The sequence below is a fragment of the Leguminivora glycinivorella genome, chromosome 9, assembly GCF_023078275.1.
Source record: "Leguminivora glycinivorella isolate SPB_JAAS2020 chromosome 9, LegGlyc_1.1, whole genome shotgun sequence".
In the NCBI taxonomy this organism is placed as follows: Eukaryota; Metazoa; Arthropoda; class Insecta; order Lepidoptera; family Tortricidae; genus Leguminivora; species Leguminivora glycinivorella.
In genome coordinates this window covers 4,689,180-4,709,349 of record NC_062979.1, presented here as the reverse complement: position 1 = coordinate 4,709,349, position 20,170 = coordinate 4,689,180, and the positions used below count along the sequence as shown (strand labels likewise).

General features: G+C 41.9%; 2 protein-coding genes across 3 annotated transcripts; both read right to left on the bottom strand.

Moving 5' to 3' along the window:
- Window positions 1-12,146: 12,146 nt before the first annotated feature.
- Window positions 12,147-15,789, bottom strand: LOC125229813. Its single transcript, XM_048134754.1, has 4 exons — window positions 15,612-15,789; window positions 15,303-15,527; window positions 12,722-15,128; window positions 12,147-12,675 (listed from the first exon to the last, which is right to left on the bottom strand). The coding sequence occupies exons 1-4, from the start codon at window positions 15,787-15,789 to the stop codon at window positions 12,147-12,149; spliced, it is 3,339 nt and encodes a 1,112-aa protein (XP_047990711.1).
- LOC125229677 lies at window positions 15,080-16,619 on the bottom strand. 2 transcript variants are annotated; one of them, XM_048134579.1, is made up of 2 exons: window positions 15,616-16,619; window positions 15,080-15,527 (listed from the first exon to the last, which is right to left on the bottom strand). In XM_048134579.1, exon 1 carries the CDS (start codon window positions 16,552-16,554, stop codon window positions 15,790-15,792), a length of 765 nt encoding a protein of 254 aa, XP_047990536.1. In that variant the 5' UTR covers window positions 16,555-16,619; the 3' UTR covers window positions 15,080-15,527; window positions 15,616-15,789. The 2 variants fall into 2 exon arrangements, with proteins under 2 accessions (XP_047990536.1, XP_047990535.1); XM_048134578.1 differs by having other exon boundaries at window positions 15,080-15,515.
- Window positions 16,620-20,170: the final 3,551 nt, after the last annotated feature.

Sequence of the window (20,170 nt, the reverse complement as noted above, 5' to 3'; positions counted from 1 at the left end):
AACTTGAATATTTTAATAACTCGTTGCTTATTCCGTCCGGACCTATTGCCTTTTCAGATTTCAATTTCACGATGGCTGAAGAAATTTCATCGACAAGGAACGGTTTCGGTGCTTCACATAAGTTTCTGTTATATATGCTGTAGTCCAAGTTTTTTGTAGAATATAGTTGTTTGAAAAACTTGGTTGCTGTAGTAACTATGTCTTTTCTGCTCTCTGTATTGCCTGTCGGATTTGTTAGGTTCGGTATTAGCTCCTTTCCAATAGACACGATTTTTTCAGCCTTTTTAATTCCACATACGTTGGTTAGTACATTCTCTATTTCTTCCATCTTTTGATGTTCTAGGTCTCTTTTAATTAGTTTTCTTATTCGTTTATTAATAGCCTTTAATCTATTTTTTTCTGCTCTAGTTTTGTTTTGTTTTTGTCTTAATTGCAGCTTTAGTTCTATAAATCTATTTGTCTCGTCCGAGTATTTATATTTCTGTCCTTTTTGTGACCCTGTACATATTTCTTTCGTAGCTTCGTGTATCGTTTTTTCTAGTTTATTGTATTTATTCTGAACTGAGTCTGAGTCTTTCAATTGTAGGCATTTCAGAAGCTTGCTGGTAACCTCGTTTACTTGGGTTGCAGAGTGTTTTGTGATTTTTGTCAGTTTATTTCCTGTGTTAAGTCTTCTTTGTACATTACCCAAGATCATTTCTACGGGTCTGTGATCAGAACTAAACTTCAAATTTCTTATTACTGATATATTAAAGATGTTCGTTTTATTTGGTATAAGGATGAAGTCTATCTGGGCTTTATTAAGTTGGTTAGGGTGTTCCCACGTCCATCTTCGATTTACTCGGTTTTTGTAGAATGTGTTGCCAATTTTCAGATTAAGTGTCCGTGCTAGACTTACTAAGCCTTCACCTCTGTAATTCCTGTTACCGTAGTTATATGGGCCTACCGTATCTTCTTCTCCAGGTATTCTATTACCTATATGACTGTTAAAGTCTCCCATAACAAATTTGTTTTTAGACTTGCTTTTCCAGTAAGTTGATTCTATATCTTGTATGAATGATTCTACCTCCAGGTCAGAAGCGTTACTAGTAGGAGCATAGACTTGTATAAAGGTATAGGTATTACTTTTTATTTTCATATCTAAACTTATAACTCTAGCTGAAGTGTAGGATATTTTGGTCACGTAAGCTCTGATTTCTTTATTTATTAAGAATCCAACTCCATGTCTTCCTTTGTGTATTCCATAGTAGTACAATAAGTTTCCGGACTTCAGTTCTATTAAATTTTCTCCTTTTCTTCTTATCTCACTCAGTCCAATTACGTGCCATTTGTGATTTTCTAGACTGAGCTCTAGTTCTTGTAATCTATGATTGCTCATAAGGGTACGGACGTTAAACGTCCAAATGTGTATTTTTTCTGCTGATTTTGTTTTCGTTGGGGGGTAATGGTCTTTATTAGTCCCCAGACTGACCAGGATACCTGAGGACTTGTTGCTATGTGTTACTTTTTCTTGTTCGCGCGATGTTGGTGTTAGTGGGGAGGCCGCGTTGTCTCATGCTGAGGGGGTTCGCCATAGTCAACTTCTGTTTGAAATTCTCCAGCTTGCACTGTAGCGATGTTTGTCTGTGGTTGTAAGTTGTTTCGTTCTTCCCTTGGTTTTTGTATTACAAACCTTTTTATGGTTGCGTCTGTTCGGTTCTTTTTACTGATTTGCTTGCTTGAAGAGTTCTTGGCATCTGTTTCTGGTGACTCGCTAAGATTTCTTTTCGAGTTTTGTTTTTTCCCCATATTTTTATTTTTATCATCTTGTAGGTATATAAGTTTATCGTATTTTAAAACTACATTTTTTCCATTTTCTTTTTCTTTGATAAGTTCTTGGACGAGCTCTTTGCGTTTTTCTAATATATTTTGCGGAAAATCTTCCTTTATGTACATTCCGTGACTTTCCAGGTTTTTTTTATTTCGTAGTATTTGGATTTTCTTCCCCAAGGTGGTCATGGATGCTATAACAGGTCTTATTTTTTCTCCTTTTTTCCCTATTCTGCGAACAGCGGAAAGCTCAATTTTTTCGCAAGGAACATCCAAAATTGTATTTATAATCTGTAGTATATTTGATTCCAGGTCTTCATAGTAGCGCTCTTTTTCTGCCACGCCGAAAAACACAAGATTGTTCCGCCTTATATATTTTTCGATATTATTTAAGCGGGTTTCTTGAATTTCCAGCCTGCGTTCCATCTCGTCGTTGTGTTTTTGAAGTTGATCAAATTTTCTATTTAAATTTTCGTTTATACTGTCTTTGACGTCTTGTATTTCTTTTTTGTGTAAGCTCAATTCGCCTTGAATACTTTTCAGCATACTTTTTATTTCCTCCATTGTAATTATTTATTTTCACGCCCTCTATGTTTTGGTATCAGAGTTAGATCTATATGATTGATATTAGCGCCCTCTAGTCGTCTGCGTGTAAACTACTTCCGTATTTGGTTCAATGACAGTATTAGAAGATCTGTGTCCCGTGTTCGTCTGCCACTCGTTCTAATACGTGCAAGGCTGGGCAGATGGCGCTATAATCAATACAGTATTGCGGTAGTTTGTGGAATGATGAAATTGATAGCAAAATAGATTGTTTGGCTTTTTAGCTTGATCACGTTTATCACTATAGTTTTCAGAGTTCAATATAGCTTCAAAATAGAAAATTCGCACTAATTAGCATTCGTTTTTTCACTGAACAGTTTGTCACTTTAACTCCTTCCGCTCCCGCTGCATTCGCCTATTAAACCATGCACAAAGTGCACACATGTTTTTTTTCCATCCACTAAGCCTAGTGGCATTGACATGTAGACGTTTCCACTAGTGGCATTGATAACGTTTCCACTAGTCAATAACCTAACCACAAAATTAAAATTTTGAAAAAACCCCGACATAGTGAACAGATTTCCATCAAACACGGCTAAGAACAGTCCCGACTAATTCAGCTATCAAACAAAAAAAAAACAAACTCATTTTGCAGTCCACCTAAATATAAATACACACATTCCAACCAACCATTCCACCATTCAAAACCATTCTGGAAATTCTGTTCTGTCACTGACTGAGTGAATTGAATGGAATAAGTGAGTCGCGTTAAGACAGAATGTACCGCGCTGACAGAATGTTACTCGATGAGTGAGTGGCATTCCACGCAAAGTAACAATGACAGTGAAATAAAACTATGGAAACGGATTAAATCGCGTATAATGAATTTAAAATACATCCCTGACAAGAAATACAAGGGATGTATTTTAAATTCATTATACGCGATTTAATCCGTTTCCATAGTTTTATTTCATGAGTAACTATCGCGGTAACCGAAGACAATATAACAATGACAGTGTTACGCGATGTCAGTTGGAAGTCGCATTTAGAAGTTTCACTTCAAAACTAAATCTGAATCGGTTCATCCGTTCGGGAGCTACGATGCCACAGACAGATTTTTGCATCAGAGTTTAAAAAAGTCAGGCATTAATTTGAAAATGATCAGTCTCTTCAGTCATCGAGCCAAACCAATCTGAGCCGTATCAGATAACAATGACCATAATTCACGTTTACACGTGACGTCACGGGTGGAGAAAATCATGGATTATAGTGTTGTGGCTAAACTGTTTGTTTTGCACACTAGGTATTTATTTCTAGACGTATTTATCTTCGTTTTATCTCTTCTTATTTTAGCCGTACCTAGCAATGCACGGTCGAGAAGTTTCCAAAGTTGCAGAACATTCCACATGAGAATTTTCGGTAACTTCTGAGAATGTTCTCGAGAACGAGAATTTATCAGAATACTTAGTAACTTCGTAGTTTATATCATAATTTCGTCGAACTCAGCAAGTCAAGACGTAGTCCCGTGGTAGTGCGCTGGCTTCGTATCCTGATGTTCTCAGGTTCGATCCTGACAGCGATCTTTTTGTTTTTTTTTTTTTTTTTTTTGTATATACATATATTGGCATGACCAAAAACAGGCATCAAGAAATAATAGTTCGGTACCTAATTTAAAAAAGTCAGGACTAAAACTGTGAAGTCTGAAAGTGGAAATGTTCCCTGAAGTATAGTGAGAATTTAAGCAACTTATAGTGAGAATTTAGGTAACTTATCACTTATCAATAATATAGCTAACTGTAATAGACAATATTATACCTATAATAACATATAGTTTTATATTATGCCCATTTAAACATTATTTAATGTATATTCTCTTGTTTAAATAATAAATTGCATGTTGCGGGAATGTTCTGCGAACATTCTCAAGAATGTTTCCGCTTATTGGGAATGTTCTGCAATTTCTACATTACTAGTCGTACCTCACCTCATGAGAAGGTCGCGATTACTAAGTTACGATTTGCACCAGTTTCTTTCCTAATATCCAGTGACATTTAAGCCTGAGTTTTGTTTATTTATTTAATCTTTATTTCACGAAAGTAAATCTTGCAGTACAAAAAGGCGGACTTTGATGTTTTAGTTCCTGCATGACTTGACTGTCTGTTCGTCGCCTTAGCAATATACGTAGACTAGCTTTTGCCCGCGGCTTCGCCCGCGTGATGTTTCGAATAGAATAGTCAAATTAATCTTGTTTTACCATCCAAACTTTGGACGACCATTTCACCCCTTAGGAGGTGAATTTTGAAAAATTCTTTCTTTGTGCTCCTCTACACCTTATAAGGAACCTATGTGCCAAATTTGGAATCTCTAGGACCAGTGGTTACGGCTGTGCGTTGATAAATGATATGTCAGTCAATCAGTCAGTCAGTTTCTTCTTTTAAATATTTAAAATTTTGATTTCGAATCTCATGAATTTTAAAATATACTCGTACAGGGGTGATATGTAATTTTTACAAAGGTCCTTTAAAAAAACATATAAGTACTTACTCCTATCGCCATACCAAGTATTTCAACTCCTCAAAAAATAGTATTATCCCTGGCTTCAGATGATTTATGTCCGGTCAGAAGATTGTGGGCAGAGAAATAAATCTGGCGATATTAATACCCTTCTGAAGGGACGTGGGGTCAAATCACAGGGTTATGAAGGGATATTATGACGTGAAACTATGTGTCTATTTGCGCGGACCTTTGGTTTTTGTCAAGAATTTTGCGGGCATTGTTTGGAAATTTTGGCGATTATGAAATGTTTTGGATCGTTGATTTGGTAAATACACTTTCGGGTATGATAGCCGAAATATGTCGGGCCGCGAGTGGAATTTGCGAAGAATGTAAAATACTTTGATACCTGCCTGTATAAATGACATTTTGACACTTCGTTTTTACGCGGTCATTGACTTCGCGTTACGTAATTTCAAAATTTTATCGACACTACCAAATCTTGAAACGATTAGCAAAAAAACCCCCTAGGTGCCCATCCCGTGCCCAAAAACATAGTTGGCGACGGAATTAACTTATTAGCCACCCTGTATGTACAGTCAACTAATTGGAACCACTAGGCCACTCTACAACCATGTCAAAATGACAAGCAGTAAGAGATTTCTTACAATCTGATTTATAACGTCACTCTGACATAGTTCTACACTCACTCTGACACTGGCCTAAGGTTACAATTGGTTGACTGTACCTACTCATGTATAGCTACGAAATTTGCATGAATATTACACAAAATGAGGGAAACGATGTAACTAATGTATTACAGAAGATTTTAACTAGCAAAAGCAATAAACGAATGATTTCCGGTATAACAGTAACCTAAAAACGTTCATATGATATTATCACCATTACTTAAACACTCCAAGATATATTATTATGATTAGCTAATAGCTAGTCATTATACTGCTTCGGTACCGCACTATTGTGCAACAATCAACAAATGGTACCCTTAAGTTCTACGTGTCCACAAATTATTGCTATGTTTATTACATTATTTTTCTTGCCGAGTGTTACTCGTGTAAACGAGAAGAGTAATAATGTTATTAGTTTTAGAAAAACAACAATAACACAGGACATAGCCTACGGTTTTGCCTGTACCTACGTTTCGTAATAAATTTAATTCTAGTATGAAAAATAGGTTTTTTCTTTCCGAGAAGCTGAAAACTTTGCGAATCACAGTGTAGTTATAAACATATCTAGTTTTGATTTGAACCAAACCATACATAATATGTATATTATCGTCACTACTTTTAAAAAACTTGTATAACTTCGTCTGTCAATGAAAAGAAAATTGTAGTAAGTATGTATCGAATGCATATAGACTTACTGCGTTTTAACTTTGAGGAACAGCGTGAGATACGAGATTTTTTTAAAGTAGTGACGATATGTATTTTAGCAGAGTGATGGCAGGTGGACGAAAATGTTGACAGAAATGTGGCCGCTTTCGGATGTAAGAAGGGCCTGACATCTCGTTGTGTGGACGACATTCGAAAAACTGCGGTGCCTGGATGAGACTAGCCCAGAAGGACTGGATAAGTGGCATGCACGAAGGGAACTCCCAGCAGTGGGCGATTAACGGCTGAAATTGTGAAGCATGGATTTTTTTACACGACGTCAGAGGCAAACAGGCATATGTTACATCTGCTGGTAAGCAGATACACTAAGAAATATTACACGCGGCTAGCAAACCCTTTGTTAATAATCGGGGATCATGTATTTCAGATGTATACCGTGTATCTCAGATGAATATTGTTACATTCAGAAACCCGTACAAGTTTGGTTCCTCAAGACTCCGTCCACTTACATTGTTTACGAGTAACTTTACTAGCCAATTCAAACGTACACTACCATCAGAACCATAGCTTAATGATGTGGTTCTCAGAGCATATATTACTAGAGAGCAGATAAATTGTCGGTGGACGTGTCGCAATAGGCTAGTTTCCTGTAGGTACTTAAAATATTTTATGCAGTGCACGAAATAAAGCACCAAATAATTAGAAGAAAAATATGGACAGTAGTTTTGTTTAAACATAATTTCTATTTAATAAGTCAAAGAGAAAGATATAAAGTAAATGAATTGACCGTGACGTTACTCCTCAGTATTTCATAGTAATTCCATATTAGCAAGTCGTTTTGACAGTTCTTAAAAAGAAGCTGATTTGACTAGTAGGAAACTAGCCTATTGTTTGCTCATTCAGCATACACTTGTCGTTGTGTGCGTGCGTGATGATACGACTCGCTGGTCGTTCGCATGTACACAGACAAGGAAATGATGCGCGTCTATTGTGCAATAGCCCAATACGAGCGACCATCTACTCGAGTACTAGTGTGTGTTGGTTTAAGAACTTGCGACATGCGTATTCAATACAGCATATCGCCCGACATGACCGTTCTTCTTCCTTCCTGTATCTGTGATGTCGTTGGATATTCGTCACGCTCAAGATAATTCAGATCCGTAGTATATCTCGATTACGTGTATTATTGATTTATTTGAATCATAGATTGTAGATACTACCAAATAACGGGTATTAGACGTTATCATGGCACCACTTTCTATTATGACAATATACGACTGTTACCCAGTTGCTCAACAAAAATTCATATACCGAATTATGTATGTTGTTGGAGAAATTCATAAAGGAGAGAAAAATCGGTACCTAGGTACCATGCACAGAACTAGATTTAGATAGAAGAAACAAGTTCGTCTATTTGTATGGCGGCCGAGCGTGTCAGATTTTGTACTGAAGTTGTTACTTGCCTATGATTTTAAATATATCTCAGGCCCTAGAGTTTTCATAATTTTTGTGTTGTTGCAATTAAATATCACGTAACGAGGCAGTTTTAATGGTTTTGTTGACTTCAACTTACAAAAATTGACGCTTGAAAGCTGCAAGCTGCGATTAGAGACGGACAACTCAGTGGATTTTACTGAGTTCATTTGACACGCTAAATAGATACGTTTGCATCTGTGCACGGTACGGACGATACGATGGTACACTGATGTAGCTTCGAATCGGATTGTGTGTTGAGTTCTCTAAACTAGTTTGGATTATGTTGCAATAGCAGTGTTGAGCATAATTTGGACTCACCCTCATAACTATGTTTGAATATTAGGTACCTTACAATTTGAATTGAATTTTAACCTTGCATTAACAGACTTTGATTCAAAATACCAATATTTAATAGTTTAGCAGGCCTAGCCAAGCAGTAAGGCCTAAAATTCGTTTGTAAGTGCAGATGTTTTCCTCTACAGATCCAGTTTACATTTCTCAATAGTTTCTCATGAAATATTCATTGGTTAATAATTAATAGTTAAATGCCTAAATTTTTTTTGTTTCAAGACTCAGGTAATGGAGGCTTTGGTAATTTTTTATTTCGTATGTGTAAGTTATTTCCACAGACAAATTGAATGTGGCAGATTTATTCATTACAACCCTTGGATTATAATCTTGTAATTCATATGTATAAGGCAACTGTATTTTATAGCCTTAAAACATGCAATTGCAATTAATATTCTTCGCAATCTCCTGCCATAACCAATATCAACCAATAGTTACCACAAACTTCACCGTCGACATTTAAATTAGACAGTTTAGAGAGTTGTCAGCCGCGGGTAGTTACGGAAATGGATCGGCGGCTGGCGCCCGGAAATGACTCAATATTTCTTGCCGCCGCTTACGGTTCTTGCGATTTGTTTACGTTTTATCTGTGACTGTTGGAAATAAATGGCGTAAAAAACGTAGGGGAGCATAGGATATTTTGCTTGGTGGTAAATTTTAACTCCTTAAAAAAAAAGTGACAAAATCAAAATTTAGCACTCAGCTTTTAAGATAACTTGTTATTAACAATATCATGCGCGATAAGATTGAAAGTTTTTATACTACCTACCTAAGAATACCCCGCTGAAAAGTTTTCAAAATTGCGAATCCTCTCATGAACATTTATTCAACACCAACAACAGCTCTCGTTATTGGACTTTGCTCACATTTTATTGCTAAGCGTAAGGTATTTTTTTATGGCAGTTTATAAGTTGCTGATAACTGTCAATTTGCAACTCAAACATGAAATAAAACGATCGTTTAGAATAATGTTCTAAATAGCAAATTGCATTAGAAATTTTCAGACTGATCTACAACTTGCATCTATACTTATATTGCTAAATGTACTTAATATTTTTCTGATGTCTTAGTGTAGGTAATAATACTATTTATCTCGCTTCAACAACCTTTATTACACATACATTTAAATGCTTTTTAAGAATAATGTGGAAGAATTATCTATCAGCGTAATGGTACGGCCTATTAACAAGATTTATGCCATATTAAGACTTCGGAGTGAAACGGAATAATGGCTTAAAATAACGATCCATAAAACAACGAGCTCTGATTAAAACCTGCTTGCGGAAGCACCTTGTAAAATGAACCGTTCCGTTAACACTTTTGGTTGGAGTGATGACGGGGAGTAATTTATTTTATAAGTAGTGGGAATTAAGGGAGAGGAATAGGATTATGTCCATGAGTATATATACCTGGGCCAAATAGTTTCCTTCCAGGAACGGCAAGATAAAGAAGTCGCGAGACGGACCGAAAACGCCTGGATGAGCTTTTGGTCCATGAAGGAGCACATGAAAGGAATCCTTCCAATATCGTTAAAAAGAAAACTCATGGACATGTGCATTCTCCCCATCCTTTCCTACGGAGCACAGACCTGGTCTTTGACAAAAGGTCAAAAATCCAAACTCAAGGTTTGTCAGCGGGCCATGGAGTGTAGTATTTTGAGCGTGAAATTAACTGATCGCATTAGAAATACAATACTGCGCTCCAGAACGGGAATAACGGACGTAGCTGCAACTGCTGACAAGCTTAAATGGGACTGGGCGGGACATGACTGTCGGATGCCGGATGCCCTGTGGGCCAAGATAGCCACACGTTGGGTACCACAAATTGTAAGGCGTCGCGGTAGACCTCGCCAGAGATGGCATGACGAGCTAAACCCCTTTAAAGAGGACTGGAGGGAGACTTCAGGAGATAGGGATGCGTGGAGGAACTTGAGGGAGGCCTTTGCGCAACAGTGGGCAAATATGGGCTCTTAATAATAATAATAGTTGGAATCAATAAAATGAGGAGTTTATTTACATAATCATAACAAGTAAGTAGTGTCATTAAAAAATACTTTGAATTTATTATTCGTTTTTGTGACTACTACATAATTAAGGGCCAGCCCATCGCCCACAACAAATTTGAACACAGTCATATCGCACAGTCGACTTAATACAGCCACAGGAGAAATGGGGCGGTGAAGTTATTACTGTTATTAGCCTATCACCAAACCGGAAAAATTAATGTTTGAACATTCGGTGTGGCGCACTGCTTACTAGTTATTATACATACACATCATAATTTAGTAATCAAAGGCACATCACTGACAAAGTACTCGTACAGTCAACCAATTAAAAGCCTAGGCTACTCTAGAACCGTGTCGTATTGACATCGTGTTTTATTTGCTATAGAAGTCAGTTTGACTTTTACTATGAAGGGGTTCTACAGTGGCCTAGAATTCAGGTTGGTTGACTGTACGTTATACAGACGTTATATGAGTTACCGCGAACGACTACTATCTCCGAGCTCCGCAAACCGAGACGAAGAAGATTAATTACATTAAGTTGTCTTACTGTTGCGAATGAGGAAATGATATTGTTGTTTTGATATGGATACACCTCAAAGTATACAATATACCTACAATTCTCTATTAAATAATAAATAAATAAATTTTGGGGGACATCTTTACACAGATCAACCTAAACCCAAACTAAGCAACGACGATATACATACACACACATAGATAAATACATACGAACTCGACGTACATGCATAGAAAACTTCCATGACTCAGGAACAAATTTTATATCTGTTTTTATCACACAAATTACTGCCCTTACCGGGATTCAAGCCCAGTAGGCCTAGCACATGATGGCCGCGAGAGTATGTCGTATGTATGAGATAGAATACCCGTCCTTATGTCATTATTACAGTTAGAAGAAAACGTGTCGTCTATCTCGCGGCGACATACTCTCGCGGCCATCATATGCTAGGCCTACTGGACCGTCGGTTTAGCAGGCAGGGATCCGGAAAATTTTGATATATTTTCCTTCCTTAAAACAGAAAATAATTGATTTACTAGGTATTAATTGTACAGAACCATTGTACAAAACCAACCTGTTCAAAAAAAAAAAGAATGTCGCAACCATTCTTATTTTAAATCTTATGTGTTTCTTTGTCTGTGCGACGTTTAAATAACAGACTTGAGCTTTGGCAGTCTTGTCTGTAATAGTATTTTATGCAACAGGCGTTTAAAGGAGGTCAAAAAAGACGAGTGGCGTGGGTAACAATTTGAGGCGAAGCCGAAAATTGTTATTAAGACGCCATGAGTATTTTTTGACGCAGTTAAACACCGTTGCATACAATACTTTTTCTAATTTTTCTAAGTTTTAATAGTTTTATTGAATAACTTTCTTGAAATTCACACTGTTTTTTTGTATTTTGTCGCAAAGGTTTGCACTGTCAGCTCAGCTGCCCAAAACCTTCCCGCGCACGCGCGCAGTATCGTTATAACAATGCGTTGCCATGGTTACAGCGCCAAACAATGCGATTTCAGTTTTTTCGATACTGCGCGCATGCGTGGAAAGCCGGCGGACGCTGGCTTTGGGGAATAGACTTTTATGTAGGGTTTTAAAGATCTATGCACGACCCTGTAAATGACGAATTACAGTTCGGGAGTAGAAAAATAATTTTAAATGTCACGACACGAAAAACTCATTACCAAACAATTTCAAATAGAAATTACCCTCCCCATCAAAGTGGCACGTCTTGCTAGGTAATCTTCATTTCAGCCTAACAAGCTACCCTTAATATATATTCCGAGGCCCTGAAATTTCTAAGTCTTGTATTAAATATTATAATTACGGACAGAAACCAACTTCGACCCCTGGGTACGTAGCCAAATGCACAAACGCTTATTTTAAGATCGTTATCGTAGCTGTGTCTATCGCTCTTCAGTATTGGCACAGTATAATAAAGAGTACTATCGTACAGTATGACCACTCACGCTCCCCGCTGAAAGTGTCGCACACCCCCTCTCGGTTACCTCGCAGTTCTTCTTCTTCTTCTAGGTTAGGGGCTTTGTAAGGCTTCAGGGCGCCTTATGTATCACTGCGACCATTTCTGATCTATTGTGATCGCCACCTACTACAACTCTCGATCAAGTCCTACAAATTCAAAGACTTGTAGTATCTTTTTGAGATCGAGAAACCTCACATCCTCTGGGAGAAATTGGTAACTGCCCAGAATCATGTTACGTGTGCGCATTAGAGAGGGGCACTCTGCCAGGATGTGCAGGGGCGTTTCATCAGACTCTAGACAGAATCTGCACCGCCCGTTTGCACGTTTCCCGATAGTGTGCATGTGCTTGTTCAGGTGGCAATGCCCTGTCAGCACCCTCACTAGGTTGCGAAGTTGGTTCCTTGACAGCGCCAAGGCATTTGAGGATGCCTTTTTGCTGTAGGCTCTGATGAGAGCCTTGGAATGGTTCATGCCTGGCGTGTTCCTCCAGAGCTGAATAGTTTTGTATTGACAGTAGGTCTTTAGGGTTAGTTTCGTAAGGCTTTTCGGGATACCGCAGAAAGGCTCTGGGCCATGGTGCTTACCCTTTGCCCCCGTACGTACAAGCTCGTCGGCTTTCTCGTTGCCTTCGATGCCTGCGTGCCCCGGGACCCATCTTTAAGACAACCTTGTTTTTGGATCCAAGGTTGTTTAATAGTTGCCTGCAGTTCTCAACCAGCTTGGACGTTATGACGTCCGAAGTTAGGGCTAAGAGTGCCGCCTGGCTATCCGAGTGGATGTAAATAGTATGGTTGACGTAGTTGCATTGCAGGTTGATTGACGCGCATTCTAAGATGGCGTATACCTCTGCCTGGAATATAGAGCAATACCGTCCTAGATTTAGGCTTTTAGCCCTTCTAGGCGTTTCGCCGTATACTCCGCAGCCTACTTCAGATCCGGATTTGGAGCCGTCAGTGTACCACCTTAGGCTTCCTTCTTTCCATAATATTTGACTGTTTGACCAGTCCTCCCTTTCCGGGATTTCCACAGAGTAAAGTTTCTGTGGGCAGAACTGGGGGTGCATGGTGTCTGTCGGCATCCCCAGTACAGGGATATCAAGCACTGATTCAGTAAATAGTCTCAGTGTTTGTGATATCCACCCTCCTCTCTTTGTAGCCACTATTCTCAGTATGCTGGATCTTGCTTCTAGTTCCAGATAGAGGTGGAGTGGCGACAGGTTCAGCAGGGCCTCTAGTGCCGCTGTTGGAGAGGATGACATTGCTCCAGTGACGATGCTACAAGCAGCTCTTTGCAGTCTGCTGAGCTTCGCCACTGCCACTTTCTGCAACGTCTTCTTGTACCATGCTACAGAGGCGTAGGACACTATTGGTCTCACTATAGCAGTGTACAACCATAAGGCAATTTTGGGTTTAAGACCCCATCTGTTGCCTGCGAGACGGCAGCATATTGCCAGGGCCGATTTGGCCTTCAGTAGAGTTCCGTTCAGGTGCTGGTTCCAGGTCAGTTTCTGGTCCAGTGTTATCCCCAGATACTTGACTTCTGAAGAAAACGGAATCGTTTTACCATTCATGACCAAAGGTTTTAATTTATCCAGCCTTTGTTTGTTCGTGAATGGAACTATAATTGTCTTGTTTGCATTGATGGACAATTCATTTTCACCACACCAGGCGTTTATGGTGTTGAGAGCCCTCTGCATAAGGTACGATATAGTACTTTGGCAGTTTCCCCTCACCGTCACCACAAGGTCATCTGCGTACCCCTGAGTGTCGATTTGGAGATCCGCCAACTTACGCAGAAGTCCGTCCACTGCAAGAGTCCAGAGCAGTGGGGATAGGACACCCCCCTGCGGGCAACCTCTCACAGTGGCCACTTCTAGTGTGGTATCCAGCAGGTCTAGCCTAACTTTCCTATTTAAGAGCATGCTTTGCACCCAGCGGACCGTGGTGGAGTCCACTTCTTTGATTCTTAGCCCCTCCACCAGTGTCCGAATTGGAGTGTTATCAAAAGCGCCCTCAATGTCGAGAAAGGCCGACAGAGCTATTTCCTTATCTTCTAAGGCCTTTTCCACTCTATCCACCAGCTCCAGAAGGGCCGTCTCCGTAGATCTTCCCCTCCGGTATGCATGTTGACTGTCGTGGATAGGCTTCCTTACAAGATAGGTATCTCTGATGTATTTATCAACTACCTTTTCTAAGGTTTTTAGAAGGAACGAGGAAAGGCTTATGGGTCTGAAGGACTTGGCAATTTCGTAGTCCTTCCTTCCCGCCTTTGGTATAAATAATACCTTAACCTTGTTCCACTGTTCCGGTAAGTGCCCCCAGGCGTAGCTCGCTCTGAAGATTCTTACCAGATGCGGAATCAAGACTTCAGCACCACGTTGTAATAATAAAGGGCTTACTCCGTCCAGACCGCTCGTTTTGAATGTTTTGAAAGAGTTTATAGCCCACCTCACTATCCCCGGCCTTATAACAGTGGCAGCCTGCCTCCAGTCTTCAGGACGAGGCCTATGCAGGCTCTCGCTAACCCTTGAACTGTTTGACAAAGCTGCTCCTGGGAAGTGAGTTTCGACTAAAAGCTCCAACGTCTCCAATTCATTTGTAGTGTAGGAGCCATCCTGCCTTTTCAGTAGGCCAACCTGACTAGTCCTAGCCTTCGAGAGTAGCCTATGAAGTCTCGCTCCCTGAGGTGTATTTTCAATTTCCTCACAGAACCTCCTCCATGATGCTCTCTTGGCTTTCCTAATCTCTTTGCTGTATTCATTTAGGGCTTTCCTATATGTCTCCCAGTCGTTCGTTCTTTTAGCCCTATTGAATAACTTCCGCGTCTTGCCCCTGAGTTTCTTCAGCTTGGAATTCCACCAAGGGACATGACGTTTGGTTGATTTGAACTTGGGAGCACAGTTATCTTCAAAGGCCCTAACAATGCCATTTGAGATTACCTCTACCGCAAGCTCCAAACTCTCTTTCGTTTTGATTACCTTCATTACTGAGTCCAGGTTTCGCTCCAGGCTGTTGTTGTAGCCCTCCCAGGCCGTCCGCCGAGGATCTCTGAAGGTGCAAGTCTGTACGCTAAGAGAAAAAGATAAGTTGAAACATATATGTTTGTGATCTGACAGAGATTCCACATCACTTACCCTCCAGTTCTGAATGTACCTGGCTAGATTTACGGATGCAAAAGTCAGATCCAAAACCTCCTTCCTGACCCTAGTGACAAAGGTTGGTTCACACCCTAAGTTTAGAATTTGGAAGTTATAGCATAGAAGGAAGTCGTGTAATAACTCACCTCTATCATTAATGTCCGTGCTCCCCCAGTTGGTGTGGTGAGCATTTGCATCGCATCCCACCAGCAGTTCTGCGTTGTGTCTGCGGGCGTATTCCGCCACTGCATTTAGATCCGCAGAGGGGTCTTGCTTTTCACCAGGGAGGTATGCCGAGCAGAGTATGACCCTCCGCCCACTCCATCCCTTGAGATTTACATACGCTGCTACCAGGTCGTCTGTGCATAACTCTGGAACAGGTAGAAAGTCAATGTTCTTGCTAAAAACAATGCATGCCCTAGGCTTTATTCCATTAGTATTGTACAAAACTTTACCAACCGATTTTAGTCCTAGTATGTCTGAGTTCCGCACCCAGGGTTCTTGTAGTAGTGCGAGGTCGACGTGTCCTGCAAGCTGGCTCTCGACAATGGCCGTGGCGGCTGCCGCATGGTGTATGTTTGCTTGCAGGACCCTCGCAGGTGCGCACGTGTTGGGCCCCGGCGGGCCCCCCATTTAGGCGTTGTTCTTTCGTACCCGATTGGGCATTCCCCTGCCTCGTTGGATCGGAGTTCCCCTTAGGGACCCTCTTGCCACCGAGTTCTGGGGCCTGCCACGACCGGGTAACGAGCCTCTCGTCCTGCCTCCCGTCCCTCTGGCTGCCGAACGCCCACCACCCAGGCCACGAGAGCCCTGGGGGATTTGCGGTCGACTGCCAGGTACCGCAGTACTGGGGCCTGGAGTAGGTTCAGCGGGGGGCTGGGTTTGCTGGACCGTTTCTTTGGGGGGAGCATTTGGCCCCCCCTTCATCCGGAACAGCACCTTCTTAAAGCCAATCACCACCTCACCGCCATTGGCTTTAAGAGCTTCGGCAGAAGGCTCATCCAGGGCAAAGGTGGCGACCCTGCCACCCTGCTCAGCCTTCTCCCCTAGCACCTTCCAGAGCTCCGTGTTCAGGCCAAAGTTCTGGGCTCTGAGCAGCACCAAGGCATCCTCTATTGAGGACGCCTCGGACTCCGGAATAAAGGTGACCGCCGTAGCTGGTTTGGGCAGCTCTCCCTCTGGGATAACAGAGAGTGTCGCCTCCGGCCACGGCTTCGCCTTTGGCACCTCGTTCATAAGCCAGTCCTTGCTCGCCTGGTTGCAACATGTGACCAGGATCCAGCCTGTCTTGTGAACGAAGCCCACAAATTGCGGTGCACCACCCTTTGCGCTCGACCATTGGGTCATAATGGCGAGGGTCAGGTATTTGTGCACCGACTTCATCTGTTCCTCGCTCATAGGTTCCGAGTTACGGATCCCTACTCGCGAGGAGCCAGCTACCTCCCGGAAACTGGGAGGGCGAGGCCCCCTGATGTCCCTGGAGTGATTTTCAGGACCTTTTTCGCCTGCCCCTGCGGAGATTCGTCCTCAGAACGGACCCTTTTACAGGGCCTTTTGCTGAGGGCGGCTTCTCCACAGGGGTGTCCGCGTTAGACTGCCGGGCCAGCGAGAGGGCTAGGTCCCTCGCCATCCCTTCGGTCATAAGTCTGCGGAATCTTTTGCGACCGGCTCCCGATAGGCGCTTGCCTTTCTTCTCCTTGGTAGAGGAGTTGGTCTCAGGCGTACCAGAGACGATGGCTACGTCTCTGTCGACCTCAGTTTCCATCTCCACTACCTCAGAGCATACCTCGGGCGTACGGGAGTCCACACTAGAGTCCTCCTTCGCTCCGATACTAACGTCAGCCTGGGTTTGAGCCGAGGCTGAAGACACGGCTTTTTCATTTGAAATTGTAATTTTAAGATCCATAAAAGTCCCACGAGTAGCTAGGGAAAGATTGGTCACAAGAACGGCAGAGCCCCGCATGCCGGTGAAGGACTACATACACCTACGATTCGTCCCGGTTTCGTAGGGACACCGTTCACGACTGGTCACGCCACCAGCCACGCATCCATCGGCACGGTCCGTATCACACCTTGGATTGGCTTCCCCTATCCCCCCTGCCAACACTCAGGAGTTCTCCCTAGGGAGTCCTCCCTGTGCGGAACCCCCTACCCCCCCTCAGACAGGACATCGGCAGCAACAGTAAACAAAGAACAGATGAACTGAAGGTTATTTACTGTTGCCCCCGGGGCGCACCGTCCAGAGGTCCTTCCCTTCCCCCCGGATTAACCGAATCAGAGAGGAGGAGAAAGACCCTGGCACTCTAGGAGGTTTCCCGTCATAGCTCCCTCGCAGTTACCGCATGTCAAAAACTCGAACAGTCAGCCTGTCATATTTCACTGATACAAGCATAGTACGCGTTCACCTACACGAGCGGTTGTGTGCAAGGAACGCGCCTCTTTCATATATTTGATCGCCAGTGTCCGAGGTGTGGTATTGGCGCGACAACACCTCGGACAATGGCGGTCATATACAGGTAATGAAATAAAAAAGACCGTTCAAACTTTGTATAGTGACTTCTGAGGTCATAATGAACAACTTTTTTATGGGGCCAATGCTGAAATTGCCAAAAAAAAAATTAGCTGTTCCATATCGTCACTACTTTTATAAAATCTCGTATCTCACGCTGTCCCTCAAAGTTAAAACGCAGTAAGTCTATATGCATTCCATACATACTTACTACAATTTTCTTTTCATTGACAGACGAAGATACAAGTTTTTTTAAAAGTAGTGACGATATAAATGAGCGGCTTGTGTTCGTAGTCACAATGTATCATCATCCTCCTTGCGTTGTCCCGGCATTTGCCACGAGTCATGGGAGCCTGGGGTCCGCTTTGACAACTAATCCCAAGATTTGGCGTAGGCACTAGTCGCAATGTATGAAACAGTCAAATTTTTTTTTTTGCGATTATGCATTGGTCCCATAATGAAAGTTGTTTATTATGAAATCAAAAGTCACTATGCAAAACTTTAAACGGTTCTTTTTATTTCATCTGGTATATGAAAAAGGCGCGTTTCTATACGCACACAGTCTAAGCTCGTGTAAATGCACGCGTACCATACTTGTATGAATGAGATATCAGGGGGCTACCATTGAAGTGCTAAAGCCGTTCAGTTTAGGTTGAGAGAGAGGAACGGAGCTATGGAACTGCTATAGCTTCGTCCCTTTCTCTCAACCTAAACTGAACGGCTTTAGCACTTCATGGTAGGTCCCAGGTCGACGTTTTTGACAGGCGGTAACTGTCAGGTAACGCAGAGCGGATGGGCAGCACTTTCAGCGGGGAGCGGGAGTGGCCATACTGTAGGTACTCTTTATTATACAGTGGCGCCACTGAGCCAGACTTGGTTTCGAACGGGTGCCTATCGTCAACATTTGTCATTTTGGCTAGGCCGGCTATTATAAGTTGCCGTGTAGCAAACATGGTTCGTGTTGAAAAGTTGACTGTTTTTGATTTTATCTCATTAGCCCTATTTAGCGAGTTGAAATTAGATACATTCGCGATGGAAGTTTGTATTGAGTTAACATTTTCGAACAAAACGTGTTTAGAATTAAACTTTCTCATGCGTTACTCTTAGAAAATGAGTTTGATATACACCCTGTTTTTATTGAATTCCGTTAACGAGTTATTAAAAACTTAAGAAAATTTATGAATACGTGTGTCACAGCTTTTACCAATTCCTAATGTTATATGTTTTAATATGTGCCGTCAATCACTTGACACTTACTTGAATGTTATTCTTAAGGGTCTCTCACACTAATAAATTCATTTATTTTGTATGAAAATGATGAAAAGTTTTTTTTTGCGAATTCAACTAAAAGTGATATACAGGGTGGTTCCTGATAATGAACCTAACGACGTGTCGAATTTAACGAAAAAAAAACACGGTGTATTATTAACTTTCAAAACTTTAGCTTTCTGTTTGGGAAACTGAAAAGCGGCAGTCAGGATTACGAGAACAAAGAAAGAAAATAGAAACGCACTAACTGAGAGGACTGGAAGGCTTAATCAAAGTTACATTTCATACATACATACATACAATCACGCCTGTATCCCATAAAGGGTAGGCAGAGCACATGAAACTACTAAAGTCTCAGTGCCACTCTTGGCAATTAAGGGGTTGAAAGAAAACGAAAATAGTGACAAAATTGTGACATTGCACTGACAGGTTGCCAGCCTCTCGCCGACGCCACAATTTAACCCAAATCCCACAGTCGACTTCTAGGACACCCACGGGAAGACAGGGGGTGGTGAAATCTTAACCCTTCACCACACAGGCGACATTACCGGCCAACGGCCTAGTACTAAACCTCAAGAAGACCCACTTTCTCCACTTCCACCTAGGGGGAAGAGGCCCAAGAAATCTTGGAGTATTTGTCGAGGGCATCCAAATTGATCAGGTCGAGACTACCACATTCCTGGGCTTCGAACTGGACAGAGGACTGCAATGGGAATCGCACATAAGCAAACTATGTAATAAGCTAGCGAGCGCCTGTTTTGCCCTGCGCCGCCTAGCGAGAGTAGTGCCCATAAATGTGGTACGATCTTGTTACTTTGCCACCGTACACTCTCTCCTACAATACGGCACGGAGCTGTGGGGACGCGCTGCCGAATGGGAGCGTGTCTTTCGTATGCAAAAGAGAGCCGTCCGAGCGATTGTGCAGGTGAGTCAAGGCACGTCCGCACGACCTTACTTTAAGGATCTTCGGATACTTACCCTGCCCTCCCTAGTAATATTTCAAGTGGCTACATACGTGCGTTGTCACTTTCACAAATACTCAAGTGGAGCGGATGTCCATGGGCGAAACCTACGTAATGCCCAAAAGCTCGTGGGGGTCAAGCATAGATTGGCAAAATCCGCAAAACTCACACATGTAATGGGCCCGGCTGTGTTCAACCGTTTGCCACCACACGTCACTGACGCGCCGTCACTGACCAGTTTCAAAACTAGGCTTAAACGATGGCTTATCGAGCA

Coding starts and splice junctions, on each gene's coding strand:
- LOC125229677 (XM_048134579.1), bottom strand. CDS start 16,554: ATGAGCGAGGAACAGATGAAGTCGGTGCACAAATACCTGACCCTCGCC.
- LOC125229813 (XM_048134754.1), bottom strand. CDS start 15,789: ATGGGGGGCCCGCCGGGGCCCAACACGTGCGCACCTGCGAGGGTCCTG. Junction 15,528..15,611: donor ACTAGGACTAAAATCGGTTG/GTAAAGTTTTGT, acceptor TACCTGTTCCAG/AGTTATGCACAGACGACCTG. Junction 12,676..12,721: donor AAGCTGGTTGAGAACTGCAG/GCAACTATTAAA, acceptor GTTGTCTTAAAG/ATGGGTCCCGGGGCACGCAG.